Source organism: Pyrus communis, chromosome 6, assembly GCF_041283825.1.
Source record: "Pyrus communis isolate YQ-2024b chromosome 6, ASM4128382v1, whole genome shotgun sequence".
Taxonomy (NCBI): domain Eukaryota; kingdom Viridiplantae; phylum Streptophyta; class Magnoliopsida; order Rosales; family Rosaceae; genus Pyrus; species Pyrus communis.
In genome coordinates this window covers 6830464-6848266 of record NC_142570.1, presented here as the reverse complement: position 1 = coordinate 6848266, position 17803 = coordinate 6830464, and the positions used below count along the sequence as shown (strand labels likewise).

Here is a 17803-nt window from a genome sequence, read left to right as displayed (position 1 = left end):
ACATAAAGCATTATCTTCGTCAAAGGTCCAATTGCGACCTCCAACATGCTCTTTTGCTATCTTGAAAATTTTGGAAATGAGAAGAAATGGTAGAAAGAAAAATTGGAAGAATTGTAAGAGAAAAATGAGTTTTGTGTGAATGTTTGAACAAATACATAGATATTTATAGAGTTTATGGTTGAATTTTAAGTTAAATAAAAATTTTAAATTATTTTAGCTGTTGGATTTAAATTTGAACTGTTAGATCTTTTTTTTTTACCGTTAGATTTGATTATATTCGATCTAAGTCGTTGGATTTAATAAATATATAAATATAAAAAAAAAATTGAACGTGATTAAATTGGCCGTTGTTGGATGAAGAAAAGTAGCCGTTGGGCTACAATGACGCTGACACGCAAGGGGGACAGCCCCACGGGGGTGGGCCTCGGCTGGAAAAGTCTTTGGCGCGTTCAGTGAGTTGGGAAACTGGGTTTTGGGGTGTGGGCTTCACAGCCCACTTTTCACTCTTATCCGTGGGTCCCACTTGAATTTGTAGGCTAAATTGTGGCCGGTATTTGTCTTCCTTTTGGGTTTTAGGTTTCAGGTTTAGTTTAGGTTTTGGGTTGGAGTGGATGTTTTTTGGGGGGGGAAGGGAAAATTTAGGTTTTAGGTCACCATTGGAGATGGTGTAATAGGAGTAGACAAATGAAAGAATTTGGTGTTTCTTTGCCATCTTTAAGCTTACAAACTCTGGATATTTTTTAATTACAAAAACATGCTTCCTCATCATTTAAGATTAATAATCTTGGAACAACATATCTTCTAAAGCAATAAGAAATTGAGAATTTTCCACATTCAAAGCTTTTTGGATACCTTGGATTTGAGCAAAAAAGAAAAATTTCATATGAAAAAATATTCCCAAGGATCTCCTAATTCCACTTTTGAAGAACCACTTTAAACGCATTGAGTTTGAAAGCAATATTATGGTTATTGGTATACCAATTAGCATGCACATGTTCTTCGAAACTCTCATGTTGCAGCAACATGGCCTCAAATCCAAAAGGTTTGAGAGTAGCTCAAGAAACTATGTTTAATAACAAACTGATTAATAAAGAATTGTGATCAGAGCTAAGCTTGGGTAAATGCTTCACAAAAGTTTCAGGAAAAACAACTCTCCAAGAAGGATTACAAATAGCCTTGTCAATACGCTGCTTAATAACCTTACTGAAATACCTCTTGTGACCTAAGCCCATAAAACCCATATCAATCACACCAGCAAAAAAAGTCTGGCTACAAATTGGATTACCTCCATATCTTTCATCTACAGATAGAACATAGTTGAAATCTCCAGCTACTAACCAAGCAGTGTAGTATTATCATAGGTAAGATCTAATGTTTTTCATAAATATTTCCCCTTAGAGATATCCGACTATCGTAAACAGTTAAGAAAATCTAAGAGTCCTAATTGAATACACTCGAATTTCTAACGATTTTAATAAACTACCTGACATATGAGACAATCATCTCATCAGCGCAGGCAATATTGCACCCATCATCAACCTTACCTTCACCAATCCCAACAATTGATTGGTTGTGATGAAGATAATCATCATGCTTGGAGGACAAAACCACCTCACTAACTTCCATATCTCCCTGGTCTAAACCTACATCCTGATCTCTTACCCCATCCAATAAAAAATCTCAAGGCAAAATGAGATTTTCAAGTGCCAGTATTAGAGAGAATGGACCAGGTTTTTATCCAAAATATCAAATTTGGAACCCGCAGTTTCTCTGCAGCAGCTGTGAGTCAAGTGTGACCTTAACTTTGATAGAGTAGGAAACTCCAACCCCATCCTCTACAGATCTCTTGTCGATGCTTAGTTCTTTCCTTTTCTTTGGTGTTCGGTTCTTTGACGGCGGCGGTGGTGGCGGCGGCACATCTAGCGGCAAAGAGAGAGTTTATGTTGCAAGGGTTTGTTTTTCTATTTTGGGCTTTAATCTATGTATTGGGCTTTTTAATTTGCGGTTTGGTGGGTCCATTTTTCTGTGCTTAATATTGTAATTGGGCCACTTCTCGTACCTTTGAACAAAAAAGAACCACCAATTAATGGGCCGAGTGTAAATCTCTAACCTGAGATCCAGTTCCGTTATCCATGTCCAGTTTGGGTAAGGGCGTTACCGCGTTAAAATAAGGAAACAAATTTTGGAGGGAAATGAAAAGCGGAAGACAAACGATTCTTCAATCTTTTTGGTCCTCTCCAAACTCCAATCCAGTCCAGCAACTCTGATTTTTTCCAATTTTCCAGATTTATTTCCATTGATATTCTTGCCATGGCAGATTTGTTATCCGATTACGGCCATGATTTTACCACCAATAACATCAGCGACGGAGGAGAAGTGAAACGGTGCCCTATTCACCGCAAGCGACCGAGACCGCCGAGAAGCGAAGCGAGTACGGCTGTTTCGGTCCACGTGAAGCAGCTCGACGTGCCTCTCACTTGTCCGGCAACCGGTTCTCCGGTCGATTCAATTCGTCTCCACCCGGATCGCCCTTACACGATCGGGCGGAGCACTCGTGGTTGTCATTTCGTCTTCGCCGATCGCCGTGTGGGTAAGAAACATTGCCAGATTATTTATAATTCTTTTGATCGGAAACTGTATGTTATCGACGGCGCATTGATTTCGGTTCCTCAATTTAGGAATCGATTGGATTTGGAAGAGTGTTGTAATGTTAGGGTTTCTTTGAATGGGGTTTTTGTGAATGGGATTAGGGTTAGGGAAGGCGTGGCGGTGGAGTTGTCGGATGGAGACCGGGTCTCACTCGGTTGCTCAACTGAGAATTGTTGTAATCCGATTCGGATTGGATTTGTTGTTAATAAGATTGTTTGTGAGCACCAAATTGTACAGAGTTTTGATAACCCCAAAGGATCCGGTAAACCTTTATGTGTATCATGTCCAAGGGGACGTAAGAGGGTTTTTGCTTCCCGGGCTGAGGGTTCTCCATCTTCAATCGTTGGAAGAGCAAACTTTCTCTTAAGTGAGTGCAGGCACATTTTGCTTAGCAATGACCCTATATCGTATATTCGAAAATGTTGTGGATATTCTTTTGAGAATGGATTTATACAAAGTAATGATATAGGAGGATCTCCGGGTCTCGATACTGATAGGCTTCCGCTTAACAGGGAAAAATCATTGTTGTGTCAAACCTCACCCATAGATTGCAGTGTGAAAACTAAAATTTTGTTCACTTCAGTCATACATCGGTGTGAAAATGTAGTGGCTTCAGAACCAAATGGTGACATCTTACATAGACAAGACAATGCTCAAGTTCCCTCTGAGACTGCTGTTGCTGATGGGAATCTTGAGACATCATCTTTCAAGTTTACGGGTAAGGAAGACCCTCCTAATTGTGATGGTATTGTCAAGAACAAAACCTGGTGCAGAAATGTTGCTTCACAACCTGGCAAGAACTTTTACTTGAATCGCCTTTCTTTTATGGGCCACAACTCTTCAACTTCAAGTCAAGATTCCGTTATTTCCTTGCCCGAGCTGCTTTATCCTGTGCAGAGTATTTCACAGATGTTTATTGCAACATTTACAAGTGACATTTTATGGTAGGTTAACCATATGTTTTGTCATACTTTATTGTTGGCATGCCTATCTATGAATTGTTTATGCATCTTCCTTGTAGTTTCTCATTCCATTTGGCTTTTCCATCTTATTATTTTATATTTGGCTCATATGTTTCACAGCCTCAAGTACTCTTTTCAATCCTAACTGTCCAAGGGTGGTGTATTGATAGGTTTTTGTCATCCTGTGAGATTCCTAGCCATCTGCCAGTTACAATTGCTTGTCATAATACTGAAAGATGTTGGAGTTCAAGCCCTGATAAAAGAACATCTTCATCTTATCCAGATTTTCCAAACTTACTTTTAGTGTGAGTAATTTTTCATTTATCTCATTCGTTAATGGGGCACTTGTCTTGTGCACAAGACCTTTATTTTTATTTAACAATATTCATTTTTATGGTTTTCATTGTAATAGGCATCCCCCGTTTCCCGAGGCCATAGCTTTTGGTAATGACCGCAAGAGACATGGAATTGCTTGCCATCATCCAAAATTGTTGGTCCTAAAAAGAGATGATAGTATTCGTGTCATCATTACCTCTGCAAATTTAGTGTCAACGCAGGTGCTTGTGTAGTTTGAAGTCCTGTTATTCGTATTCTACTCTATTTATGTTATTTACATTTCCTATTTGCAAAATGTCAATTCTAATTTATTTAAGAACTTTGGGAATAATGTAATTGCAACTTGGAATGCATGTACGATTGATTTGGATTAATGATGAAATGTCTGGAAAATTCTATGGAATATGCAAAGTTTTGTATCTTAATGATACAAAAGCTATTGATGATGGATAAGTACACACTCTTATATTTATTAACTGAACATTTTGTTACAATTTCTGCCATGTCATTTTCTGCACAGATTACTAATTGTTTCTTATAACTTAGCAGTGGAATGCAGTGACCAATACTGTTTGGTGGCAAGATTTCCCTCGGAGAAGCGCACCTGATTATACATCCCTTTTTACTCAATTCCACGATGGGGAAACGAATCAAGACTCAAAAACAGATTTTGCTTCTCAGCTGGCTGGATTTATGGCAACACTACTGACTGATGTACCTAGTCAGGCCCAGTGGATTGTTGAGTTGGCAAAATATGATTTTGGAGGTGCAACTGGACATTTAGTTGCTTCTGTTCCTGGAGTTCATTCTTATAAAACTCCCTTTATGTTGGATTCCAGGCACTTTGGGCGTGTAAGTGCTTTCATTTGTGATGTGTGCAGTCCAACATCTATATATATATATGTATTTTTTATTTATTTTTTATTTTTTATTTATTTTTGAATAGGAAGGCTGATGTGCAAATGTCAACTCCACCTTAACATTTTCTTATCCAGAACTATAGACATTTGTCTTTTTATATGATTATTCTCTTCGAATGTGACCCAGAAACTCAGTTGATCCATGGGCATTAGATAGTAATGTGTTTCAGTGTTTTTCTCTTAAGTCAAACTTCCACCTCTCCCTCCTAAAGTGAGTGCAAGCTCGTTTCTGTGATTTTCATTTTGTCTATGTCCAAATAATGAGTTTTCATATTTTATTTTACCCTATGGGCAGGGAATTCATTAAATGCCCACTTTCCAAACATTCAAAAAAGTTCTAAAAACTTTGGTGGTTGCATTTCATCAGTATCAATTGCAAAGACTTCATATGTTTTTTTCAATGGCTGCTTGGTCAAACTAGGTTTCTAATTCTGTCGCTAATTTTCATGTCAGGCTGATCATGGTGCGTCATCTGGTGCAAAATTCCTTGGATCTGTTGAAGCATCTGTAGTCGGTCTAAGCTACCTCTTTCGCAATGCAAAAGACTCAAATGGTGCAAAGCTTAAGAAACTGGCTTCATTCCTGAGGAAATCATGTGAACATGCAAAAGCGTTATCAATTGTTTTAACAAGAAACACAAATGTTCCTGCAGATGCAAATGCAGTGAATATTCTTGTTCCTGACTCCAATGAGGGAGGTAAATTCACATTGCTTTAGAAAAAGTCACTTTTAAGAATATCTTTATATACTTTTGATATCAGGTGTTTGCATAATATAATTATAAAATTGTGTGAATGGGGGTCGTTCCTCTCTTATTGCATGCAGGACGATTATTCTATTTGTCTGTTGTCAATCCTCTAAATATATGAATGTGGTTAAGTTGTGACCGTTCATGCTGTCAGTTACCTAAGTAGAGTAACTTCTTTGTTTGTTGCAGCAGACTCTGTTCAACTTGGCTTCTTGCCTAGAAATGTTGCAAAGTGGGTCTCTCCACTGTGGGATATCGGACTCTTCAGCTTCTCTGGTTATATCTGTCCTAAAGAAGCTCTTGCAGCAGCTTTAGGTGGAGGAAACAACAAGAAAGTGCAACTGATACTGCACGTGTCACAGGTATTTTATTCTGCATTATTGAAATGATTTTTGGAGTCATGAATTGGAGCTTACTCTAAATGGTAGCATGAAGTGTGTATTTTGGAATGTGCATTTATTATAAACATAATGCTGCTTTTTGCAGGGACCAAAGTTTGAGGATATATCAAAGATAATAGAATCTCAACATATTTTTGCATTATGCTCTTTGATTGCTGCCATTCAAAGGTGCACAGGCCTCTGGCGACTTCAGGAGGTAATGGCTCTGATATTCTTAGTTGTCAAATTTCTGAATAGTTTATACTTTGTTGATTATGAATATATCGTATACTTCCTCACTAGATCTGTTTTGGATAAACAGTCAAAGTGACCCCAGCATTTCACTTGTTTATAACTGATGCTGTTCAGTGACTTTCTAGTTTATGTTGTTATTGCAGTATCTTATGCAATATTTCTTTTTATCAGGTTTTAGGTCAGTATAAATGGCCTGAATCACTTGACTCTGATTTTGTTTATGGTGAGTGTATCTTATCTTGCGCAATCTTAATCTATTTAAGAAATTGGAAGATATATATCATTAACGAAAAGAGGAACTCCAAAGACATGTTCTGATTATTCAGTTGGATGTTTTTTTAAGGCGCATCCTCAATTGGGTCAATCAATGCCAAATTTTTAGCTGCATTTTCAGTAGCCGCAGGAAAGAAATCATTGGAATTTGAGTCTGAAGAGTCCGATCCAGAGGTAATTACACACTCTGTCCTTTTATAGAAATTCTCAAAGAGTTTATGTCATGTTTATTGATTTAACTCTGGAGTTATCTATACTCTTAACAGTGGGGCTGTTGGAGTGCTAGTCAAGAATCAAAAAGTCCATCCATTAAAATTGTTTTTCCAACCATAAAAAGAGTGAAGGATGCATGCAATGGAATCTTTCCTTCAAAACGCATTCTTTGCTTCTCTGAGGTATGGTGATCTTTCAGCTTCTTGCAATATCGTTTTTATCTTATATTTCTGGATTATTATCGGCATTGGTAGCACTATTTGTCTTCAAGTTTTGAATATTGTGAATCCTTAACTGTAGGTTGGGAATTTCTCTTTTTTCAGTGATAGGATTTAGCCCTTACATCTTATTATTTGTTGACAATGTAACAATTTTTTTTATTTACGTAGAAAACATGGCAAAGGCTGAGGACTATAGACATACTTCATGATGCAATTCCTCACCCCTACGATAGAGTAGGACATCCAATGCACAGCAAGGTATGAATTTATTGCAAGAGGCATCTGGCATCTTGTCTTACACTGCCACATGGATAATATTGTAGCATCTTATCTGCATCACATTTCTAATATATGCAGGTGGCACGGAGACGCTTTCACTCAAAGATAGACGGATCTTCATTTGGTTGGGTTTATTGCGGTTCCCACAATTTCAGTGCAGCAGCCTGGGGACGACCAATCAATAGTCCATTTGGTTTAAACATGAACAGACTAGGGAAAGCCAACTCTACTTTGGGTCAGATGCTTCATATTTGCAATTATGAACTTGGGATCATTTTCACCTTTCCCCCAACGGAAACAGATGGTAGCGCCAACAAAAATAGCGCAAAATTGGATAATATTGTTTTGCCATTCGTTGTGCCTGCTCCAAAATACAGGCGAGGAGACAGGCCAGCAACGGGAAAGGCTATGAGGGAGGCATTAGCCGAACTTACTGAACAAGAGAGACAAAGACTTTTAGAAGAAGCTACAACTGAGCAAATTATGGAAGAGATTCCAGATGAGGATGAAGTAGTTGAGGCGGATGATTATGTTGCAGAAGAGAAGGAAGAGGAGAAGGCTTACGCCAAGATACTTTGGAGCCAAGTAGACTCATCCGAGAGCAGTTGAATCTCTATTTGGAGTGAAATGCTATCACCTGGAGCAGAAAGAGTTAAGCACCGCAGCTGCTTATTTATGCAAGATAGAAATCCTGCCATGCATCTCTCATTAAGACATGCACTGTCCCATCCTCCTGCTTAAACCGTTGATCTCACTGACAAGGCGTGAAGTAGATTTGGTGCGTCATGTTGTAGACATCGAAATTTCAGTAAAACAAATGTTCACCAATGCATTAAAGTTTTGACGTGTCAAGGCATACATGGCATACGCCACGTGTTGTACAAATTGTACACATGGCGTGTGACTCAACAAAATAGGAAGAAATACCCTTGAAGGATTAAACAAGTTTTTCTTCTCATTTTGGGTAATGACAAGGCAAGTACATTTCAATCCATTGAGGATCAAAACAAGTTTTTCTTCTCATGTTGGGCAATGACAAGGTAAGCACACTTCAATCCATTACGGATCAAAGCAAGTTTTTCTCATTTGGGCAATGACAAAGCATACACATTTCAAGTTTAAAATGGTATTAAGTGGGAAATTAGGCCATAAGTTACACCACTTCAATTTCAATATTGCATTAAGTGGGAAATTAGGCCATAAGTTAGACCACTTCAATTTCAATATTGCATTAAGTGGGAAAATTAGGCAAAGGTGCTTGGAAAGGAAAAAAATATTTTGTGGTGGTGATTCATTCTCAAAGCCTATAAATAGGCTTCTCCATCAAGGTATCAAGCATCAACCAATTCACAAATACATTTCTCTACTCCCAAATTGGAAGAGAATTCCCCAAATCCTTGAAGCTTTGAAACTCCAAAGCTTCCAACCATCCAAATTCCCAAGAAAAGCCAACACACACCAAAACCAATTCACAAATACATTTCTCTACACACCAAAACCTTGAAGCCTTAAAGTTCTAAAGCTCTCAAGAAAATCCCGAAGGATCAAGAAAGCACTCTTCGTTCTTCGTCAAATCCTCCTTCAAGATCAAGCCCCAACGGCCCTTGAAGAACTCCCACCAACTCAAGATCAAGCCCCGACGGCCCCTTGAAGAAAGTGTTCATCATTCATCATCCGTTCATCCTAAGATCAAGCCCCAACGGCCCTTTGGATCAACAACCTTAACAAACCCATACACCCATTCTTCAAGATCAAGCCCAACGTCCCTTGAAGATCCGTTCAACAACTGTTCATCCAAGATCAAGCCCCGACGGTCCTTGGATCAACAAACAAATCCACACATCTATTCTTCAAGATCAAGCCCAAAAGCCCTTGAAGAAAACTAACTGTTCATTCAAGATTAAGCCTCGACGGCCCTTGAAGAAAACCAACCGTTCTTCAAGATCAAGCCCAAAAGCCCTTGAAGATCCGCTCATCCATCAACATTCAAGATCAAGCCCCGAAGGCCCTTGAAGAAACTTACAACTGTTCATCCAAGATCAAGCCTCGACGGCCCTTGGATCAACAAATCTAGATCTTACGGAGATAGAATCAGAGGACCAAATTTAAGAGAGATCGTAACCCCAAAAATCATAAACACAAAAATATTATTTTGTACACGTTATTCTGGTTTCTTGTTTCAAGGAATCTTTCGTGTTCACAAATTTGGCACGCCCAGTGGGACCATCTCTACCTCTCATCTCTGTCTCCGTTCAAGATATTTAAGCACAGTCCATGGCTTCAAACAAAGAACAAGTCATGACTATCGGCACTACCTCCATTGAAAAACAGTTGGTTCAGATGAAGGAAACAATTGCAAGGCTGCTAAAGACTGCAGAGGAGAAAAACTTGCAAACCGCCGGACTCATCAACCGTCTGGAGGCGCAACATGGCGTCAAAGTGAAACCAAGCTCTCTTCCAACTAAGAAGACCGAAGAAGGCTTTAACCCAAATGCCTACGAACTCATGTCAAAGGCTAGGCATGACTTTGCTTCCTCTTCAAATCTTGGAAAGAAGGTTTCAAACACCGTCAACGACAAAGATCGTGACCTCACCAAAACTCAAAAGAAGTTGAAGGAGCATGGTTACGGAGTTGACAACAACCAAAGCACACCTCCAAAATCAATGGCATCAAGCAAGGGACAAGCCGTTCTTGCAACCACCAAGGGAAGAAGCATAAGCACTTCCGCCGCAAATGGAGCATCCATTGGTGCCACAACCACTTCTCAACATGCCGCTGCAAAGTTGGTACTGCTAAGCAAGCAAGAGCAGCATCAAAGGCGCGAGTCGGTCATCCACCTGACCTTGATGGGGGCACCAAAGCATGCTATTGAGGCACACAAGATGACACCCCAAAATGGCCAATGGGGTTCTTCATCAGCACTATGGATGTCTGAAGGAAAGTCATGTCTATTGGTTGCACAAGTCATGACCATCGGCGTCACCTCTGTTGAAGAACAACTGGCTCAAATGAGCGAAGCAATTGCAAAGCTTACACAGACTGTGGAAGAGAAGGACTTGCAGATTGCCGCACTTGTCAACCAACTAGATGCGCTGCCCGACGTGAAAGTCGACCCAAATGTTGGCCTATTAAAGAAAGAAGTCGACGAAGAAGAGGAGCCTCCAGTGGAGAAAGTCGAAGAGAAGCTGAAGCTAAACCAAGCAATGGCGTTCATGGAATCTCTCTCTATCCAGCAGCTACAGGAGATGATCGCAAGCACTGTCAAGACACAGTACGAAGGAAGCTCGCATGACTCCGTACTGTACTCAAAGCCTTACTCCAAGAAGATTGATGCTTTGAAGATGCCAAGGGGTTATCAGCCCCCAAAATTCATGCAGTTCGATGGAAAAGGCAACCCGAAGCAACATGTCGCCCATTTCATTGAAACTTGCAACAATGCTGGGACAGAGGGAGACTACCTTGTCAAACAGTTCGTACGTTCGCTGAAAAGTAACGCTTTTGACTGGTACACCGACCTCGAACCCGAGTCTATCAACAGTTGGGACCAGCTAGAAAGGGAATTCCTCAACCGTTTCTACAGCACTCGTCGTACTGTAAGCATGCTAGAGCTGACCAGTACGAAACAGTGGAGAGATGAACCTGTCATCAACTACATAAATAGATGGCGCTCCTTAAGTCTGGATTGTAAAGATCGGCTTTCTGAAATCTCTGCCATTGAGATGTGCGTTCAAGGCATGCAGTGGGGACTACACTACATCCTTCAAGGCATCAAACCACGAACATTTGAGGAGTTAGTCACCCGCGCCCATGATATGGAGTTAAGCATCACCCGTCATGGGAAGAAAGAACAGATCGCCGACTACAAGAATGACAAAGTTTTGGGGCCCAAGGTGGATAAGGCTGCGTGGAAACCCACCAAGGAAGCAATGACGGTCAACACAACTCCAGTCAAAACCCATACACGAGGCAAGGCGATTCAAACCGAAGCTTTTCGTGATCAAGAGATACGTAGACGCACTTTGAAGGAGCTTGAGGAGAAGACTTATCCATTCCCCGACTCTGACGTGGTTGCCATGTTGAAAGACTTGCTTGACAAAAAGGTGATCGACCTACCTGAGTGCAAACGGCCGGAAGAGATGAACCGTACTGACAGTCCAAGGTACTGTAAATTCCACCGCTTCATTGGTCATCCGACGGAAAAGTGCTTTGTGCTAAAAGATCTCATCATGAAGTTAGCTCAGAAAGGGATCATCGAGCTAGATCTTAATGATGTGGTGAAGTCAAACTATACCACCGTCACTTCTGGCTCTTTGAACTCAAAATCTTCACCTCAACCGCTGGGGGCATGCTCCAAAACCATGTCAGTCAAGTCAAGTGAAATTGGAGGATGGACTCATGTCACTCCGAAGAAACTGCACGAGAAACATACGTCTTCTCCACAAGTGCACCAATCAGAAAGGGGGCAAAGCAGGTTTCGCCAACCTCCAAAGCAATGTGAAAATGTTGAAGATAAGAAAATTTCAACACAAAGATCGTTCATGCGCGATCTCTTCTTCCTCGAAGACTTATTCAATTCCTCGATCAAGGCTCCTTGCTATGAAGATTGTGAGGAATGCATTTCGAAGATCGCTTCGAAGAAATTGGACAAGCAGCAACCATCTTGTCCACAAGTTTATCAGTCGAAAAGGGGGCAAAACAGCTCTTGTCAACCTCCAGAACAATGTGAAAGTGTTGGAGATAATGAAATTTCGACACAAAGATCGTCCATCCCCATCACAATGTGCGACCTCTTCCCAGAAGACTTCTTCAATTACTCAGTCAAGGCTCCTTCCTATGAAGATTGCGAGGAATGCCTCTCCCAGATCACTTGACAAATCAACAACAACCAAAAGCTCCTCGTTCGCACGAGCCTAAAAGGCGACAACCAAAAGCTCCTCGTCCGCATGAGCATAAAAGGCGACAACCAACGCTCCTGGTTTGCACGAGCATAAAAGGCGACATCAATTGCTCCTTGCCTGCACGAGTTGAAACTGCAAACGGCACCAAACGCTCCTGGTCCGCAAGAGCATAAACTGTGTACGGCAAAATCATCAAAAAAAAAAAAATCATCACTCATTTGAACTACGTCATGACTTGATCCCTCCTCAACCAAGGGTACGTAGGCAACTTGAAACTTCAAAACTTCAAGTACAGTCACATCATCAAAAAAAAAAAAAAAAAAAAAAAAAAAAAAAAGAGGAAATAACACATCTTGGTGATGTATATGTTTTATCTGTATTTAGCACAATACACTAAATAAGTAAAGCATGTTCATTGATCTCCGAGAAATTACAAGTGCGTAAAAAAAAAAAAAAAAAAAAAAAAAAAGAGATGGAGCTTTCATAAAGGTTGTTCACGTGAAGCCCCACTACTTGGGAAAACTACAGAAGCGGGAGGCATCAAAGAAGAGGCCTCAATACTTGGTGGAACGCTAGATGAGCCAGGAAAAAGGTGCCTCTGGAAAAAAGCAGCAAGCCTTTGACGGTCACTTTGACGGTCACTTTGAATTCGACCACTGGATTCTTGCAGCTCATCAAGCTTCCTCTTCATGCCCGTCGAATAGTTATTTGCAAGCACATGCAAACTTCTATTCTCGTGCTTAAGCTGTTTGATCTCTTGCTTAAGAGTTTCCACCTCCGCCATCAATGATTCCACTTGGCGGGATCGAGCAAGTAGGCGTTGGCCCATGTTGGACACAGAGCCTGCGCACTGAACACTGAGAGTTAGGGACTCTTGAACGGCCAACTCATCGGACCGTTCTGAAAGCAGCCTACTATCTTTTGGAGTGAGGAAGTTCCTAGCTACTATCGTAGCTGTTGTTGCGTCCTTCATCACAGAATCTTCACCTGTCAAAGGGCCATTAGAAGATAAGAAAGAAGGGCACCATACATTTACCTGACGCGGCGCACTCGGATCACTGCTGAGACTCAAATCTAAGCAATTGTTAGACGGGTTAGCCATTGTCAAAAGGTTAAAAGAGAAAGGTGGATGGAGTAAAATCAGAAAGGGCCGAAGACGATTTTCACAAACGGGCGATCTTCAAAGTGTGCATGTTGGAGGTAATCGATACCTCTATAAAAAGCCAAGGCGATACGACCACCGATTCAAAAAATCGGATTTTCCTGCGTGAAGTTCGGCGACGCTTTCGCGGCTTTTCAGATAACGCGTTCAACTTTGTCAAAAGATCTCTGACAAAGTTGAAAACACGTGAAGGTTATCATCCCAACTACGCGCCTTTGCCAACAAGCGTGGTGACAGAGCCGCACCCGTGACTACTTTTTCGAAGAGGCACTCGCTCAGAAATCGAAGAGACGCTTGTTAAAAAATCGAAGAGACGTTTGTCGACAAGGGTAAAAGAACATAACCACCACTTGCTATTGGGAAATCCCTATATATGTCGACCTTCATCTTTTATGGCAAGGCAGACCTGAAAAAAAAAAATGCCCAACTCTTCCTCACCTCTGAGGGCGCACTCCCAGCAAAGCCTTTCGAAATACTCAATTTTTTCTTCTTCCCCAAAGAAGATACCAGATGCCTGGAGTACAGATGACCCAGGAGGAAACGGTAGATTGAAGTATGTGGAGACAAGCACAACAAATACATGTGCTGATCCATTCGCCGCTTCTTCAAAAGCAAAGGTATCTCATATCATGCTTTTTCCTTGTCTTTTCCTTTGTCCTTGTTCTTACTCGCATGGCAAAGTGAAAGAAGCAATCAGCCGGCACTTGGAGTCAGTCTTCCGATCTGGAACCGACTGCCTGGAATCTATTCCCTGGTTGCTTACCTAGCGTTGCTCTCGAGTAGTCATCTTCAACGGTTGATACACTTCCAGAGAAGGGACCACTTCTGCAAAGGGGAGCAAGTAAGGCAAGTGAAAATGATACATTGAAGCATGTGGAGACAAGCAACAACTGCATATGCTGAGCTATCCTCTAACCCTCTTCAATACGAATTGGAGAGATTGAACAAAGAAACAGAAAAAAGGAGTAAAGCTCAGACCTTCGGGGGAGACCAAAAGAATCCTGCTGCCCAATTCAAGAGTAGCACAAAGGAAAATCAACGATTGGAGGAAACCAGAAAATCTTCCAGTCGAACTCAAGATCAAGCCTCGATGGCCCTTGAAGAAATTTGCTGCCCAGTTCAAGAGTAGCACAAAGGAAAATCAACGATTGGAGGAAACCAGAAAATCTTCCAGTCGAACTCAAGATCAAGCCTCGATGGCCCTTGAAGAAATTTGCTGCCCAGTTCAAGAGTAGCACAAAGGAAAATCAACGATTGGAGGAAATCAGAAAATCTTCCAGTCGAACTCAAGATCAAGCCTCGATGGCCCTTGAAGAAATTTGCTGCCCAGTTCAAGAGTAGCACAAAGGAAAATCAACGATTGGAGGAAACCAGAAAATCTTCCAGTCGAACTCAAGATCAAGCCTCGATGGCCCTTGAAGAAATCTGCTGCCCAGTTCAAGAGTAGCACAAAGGAAAATCAACGATTGGAGGAAACCAGAAAATCTTCCAGTCGAACTCAAGATCAAGCCTCGATGGCCCTTGAAGAAATTTGCTGCCCAGTTCAAGAGTAGCACAAAGGAAAATCAACGATTGGAGGAAACCAGAAAATCTTCCAGTCGAACTCAAGATCAAGCCTCGATGGCCCTTGAAGAAATCTGCTGCCCAGTTCAAGAGTAGCACAAAGGAAAATCAACGATTGGAGGAAACCAGAAAATCTTCCAGTCGAACTCAAGATCAAGCCTCGATGGCCCTTGAAGAAATTTGCTGCCCAGTTCAAGAGTAGCACAAAGGAAAATCAACGATTGGAGGAAACCAGAAAATCTTCCAGTCGAACTCAAGATCAAGCCTTAATGGCCCTTGAAGAAATTTCCAGCCCAGTTCAAGACTAAGCCTGTGGAAAATCAACGATTGGAGGAAACCAGAAAATCTTCCAGTCGAACTCAAGATCAAGCCTCAATGGCCATTGAAGAAATTTCCAGCCCAATTCAAGATCAAGCCTCGACGGCCCTTGTGTTGACATCTACATTAAGGGACTTCAAAACGCATCTTCTACACGTGACAAGCACATGTCTACGACGCGCCTTGAAGTGGGGGCATTTGTAGACATCGAAATTTCAGTAAAACAAATGTTCACCAATGCATTAAAGTTTTGACGTGTCAAGGCATACATGGCATACGCCACGTGTTGTACAAATTGTACACATGGCGTGTGACTCAACAAAATAGGAAGAAATACCCTTGAAGGATTAAACAAGTTTTTCTTCTCATTTTGGGTAATGACAAGGCAAGTACATTTCAATCCATTGAGGATCAAAACAAGTTTTTCTTCTCATGTTGGGCAATGACAAGGTAAGCACACTTCAATCCATTACGGATCAAAGCAAGTTTTTCTCATTTGGGCAATGACAAAGCATACACATTTCAAGTTTAAAATGGTATTAAGTGGGAAATTAGGCCATAAGTTACACCACTTCAATTTCAATATTGCCATAAGTTACACCACTTCAATTTCAATATTGCATTAAGTGAGAAATTAGGCCATAAGTTAGACCACTTCAATTTCAATATTGCATTAAGTGGGAAAATTAGGCAAAGGTGCTTGGAAAGGAAAAAAATATTTTGTGGTGGTGATTCATTCTCAAAGCCTATAAATAGGCTTCTCCATCAAGGTATCAAGCATCAACCAATTCACAAATACATTTCTCTACTCCCAAATTGGAAGAGAATTCCCCAAATCCTTGAAGCTTTGAAACTCCAAAGCTTCCAACCATCCAAATTCCCAAGAAAAGCCAACACACACCAAAACCAATTCACAAATACATTTCTCTACACACCAAAACCTTGAAGCCTTAAAGTTCTAAAGCTCTCAAGAAAATCCCGAAGGATCAAGAAAGCACTCTTCGTTCTTCGTCAAATCCTCCTTCAAGATCAAGCCCCAACGGCCCTTGAAGAACTCCCACCAACTCAAGATCAAGCCCCGACGGCCCCTTGAAGAAAGTGTTCATCATTCATCATCCGTTCATCCTAAGATCAAGCCCCAACGGCCCTTTGGATCAACAGCCTCAACAAACCCATACACCCATTCTTCAAGATCAAGCCCAACGTCCCTTGAAGATCCGTTCAACAACTGTTCATCCAAGATCAAGCCCCGACGGTCCTTGGATTAACAAACAAATCCACACATCTATTCTTCAAGATCAAGCCCAAAAGCCCTTGAAGAAAACTAACTGTTCATTCAAGATCAAGCCTCGACGGCCCTTGAAGAAAACCAACCGTTCTTCAAGATCAAGCCCAAAAGCCCTTGAAGATCCGCTCATCCATCAACATTCAAGATCAAGCCTCGAAGGCCCTTGAAGAAACTTACAACTGTTCATCCAAGATCAAGCCTCGACGGCCCTTGGATCAACAAATCTAGATCTTACGGAGATAGAATCAGAGGACCAAATTTAAGAGAGATCGTAACCCCAAAAATCATAAACACAAAAATATTATTTTGTACACGTTATTCTGGTTTCTTGTTTCAAGGAATCTTTCGTGTTCACACATGTCTTCGGAGGAAATAAAAACAGAAACTCGCCAACTCAGTATCCTTCAAAGTGGTAACGACATCTATCCTCTAGCATTTTTTACCTTGATCAATTTGCTGCTGACCTGCTAGTAACTTTAGTTTCATGTCTTTTGTGTTTCAGGCCTGGAAAGTCAGCTGGATTATAAAAGCAGCAGGGCTGCATTTTTTAGGGCTCAAAATTGATATGTAACAGAAATATATGTACAAACCAAACTTTTATATGATGGAAGGGAAGTTTGGCAAACTTAATCCCATGACATTTCCAATTCAACCCTTACCCAACTCAACAAAATCTGCATTCTTTGGGGGATGAAATTGGTATTTAGCAGGTCCTAGTGTATGAAATACAAGAACCAACCTTCGTAACATGCTGGAAAGGGGAGTTGGGCAAGTGTTTGTCCTTAATACAGACTGACCTCAACAAATGCCCAATTGAAAAGAGAGATTTTGGTTGTGATCGTAACACCGTCGAGTAAGTGGTGGATATCAACTTGTATTCTAATATATTTTGTTAACTAAAGGGATGTGATATCTACACATCTCTTTTTACTTTTCACATCCTTATAATTATCGATCATCTCATCAGGTAAATTAAAAAAGATCAAATAATAGAAATCCTATATCCTAAAACATAAAGCTCATCATCTACCCATATATGGACATGTGGATAGTACTCCATGACGGTTTCATAGTCAAACAGACAGTTAATTCTGCATTTTAAAATTAAAAATGCTACATAATAATGCACGATTAACTTAAAATATACGTTCATTTCTCTGGGTATGAATCTGCCAAGTCAGCCCCCGAATCTGTGAGAAAGAAAAATAAAAAACTGTTGTTGTTTTCTTTAATCCGGACAAAAGAAAGAGTCGTAGGAGGAGGAGAAAAAGCAACAATCGCAACGTGTACAAAGAGCAAAGGTTGACGTGTCGGCCTATTCTACTCATACCTTTCGT

The 17803-nt window shown here is 40.8% G+C and overlaps 1 protein-coding gene and 1 long non-coding RNA gene across 5 annotated transcripts; both read left to right on the top strand.

The window, feature by feature from the left end:
• Positions 1 to 1537: 1537 nt before the first annotated feature.
• On the top strand, positions 1538 to 9395 carry LOC137710923 (forkhead-associated domain-containing protein / FHA domain-containing protein). Of its 3 annotated transcripts, none has more exons than XM_068450086.2 (12): positions 1967 to 3593; positions 3782 to 3916; positions 4024 to 4168; positions 4497 to 4799; positions 5321 to 5564; positions 5805 to 5977; positions 6102 to 6212; positions 6422 to 6473; positions 6594 to 6697; positions 6790 to 6918; positions 7126 to 7215; positions 7315 to 9395. In XM_068450086.2, the coding sequence occupies exons 1-12, from the start codon at positions 2311 to 2313 to the stop codon at positions 7843 to 7845; spliced, it is 3300 nt and encodes a 1099-aa protein (XP_068306187.2). In that variant the 5' UTR covers positions 1967 to 2310; the 3' UTR covers positions 7846 to 9395. The 3 variants fall into 3 exon arrangements, with proteins under 3 accessions (XP_088551759.1, XP_068306187.2, XP_068306188.2); XM_068450087.2 differs by having other exon boundaries at positions 1972 to 3593; positions 5808 to 5977; XM_088695633.1 differs by lacking the exons at positions 7126 to 7215; positions 7315 to 9395 and having other exon boundaries at positions 1538 to 3593; positions 5808 to 5977; positions 6790 to 6927.
• A 6427-nt stretch (positions 9396 to 15822) lies between these two features.
• Positions 15823 to 17403, top strand: LOC148696187 (uncharacterized). 2 transcript variants are annotated; one of them, XR_015963518.1, is made up of 2 exons: positions 15823 to 16878; positions 16969 to 17403. It is a non-coding gene; the product is annotated as an uncharacterized LOC148696187 (long non-coding RNA). The 2 variants fall into 2 exon arrangements; XR_015963519.1 differs by having other exon boundaries at positions 16947 to 17403.
• Positions 17404 to 17803: the final 400 nt, after the last annotated feature.

Coding starts and splice junctions, on each gene's coding strand:
- LOC137710923 (XM_068450086.2), top strand. CDS start 2,311: ATGGCAGATTTGTTATCCGATTACGGCCATGATTTTACCACCAATAAC. Junction 6,919..7,125: donor GCATTCTTTGCTTCTCTGAG/GTATGGTGATCT, acceptor TTATTTACGTAG/AAAACATGGCAAAGGCTGAG. Junction 7,216..7,314: donor GACATCCAATGCACAGCAAG/GTATGAATTTAT, acceptor TAATATATGCAG/GTGGCACGGAGACGCTTTCA.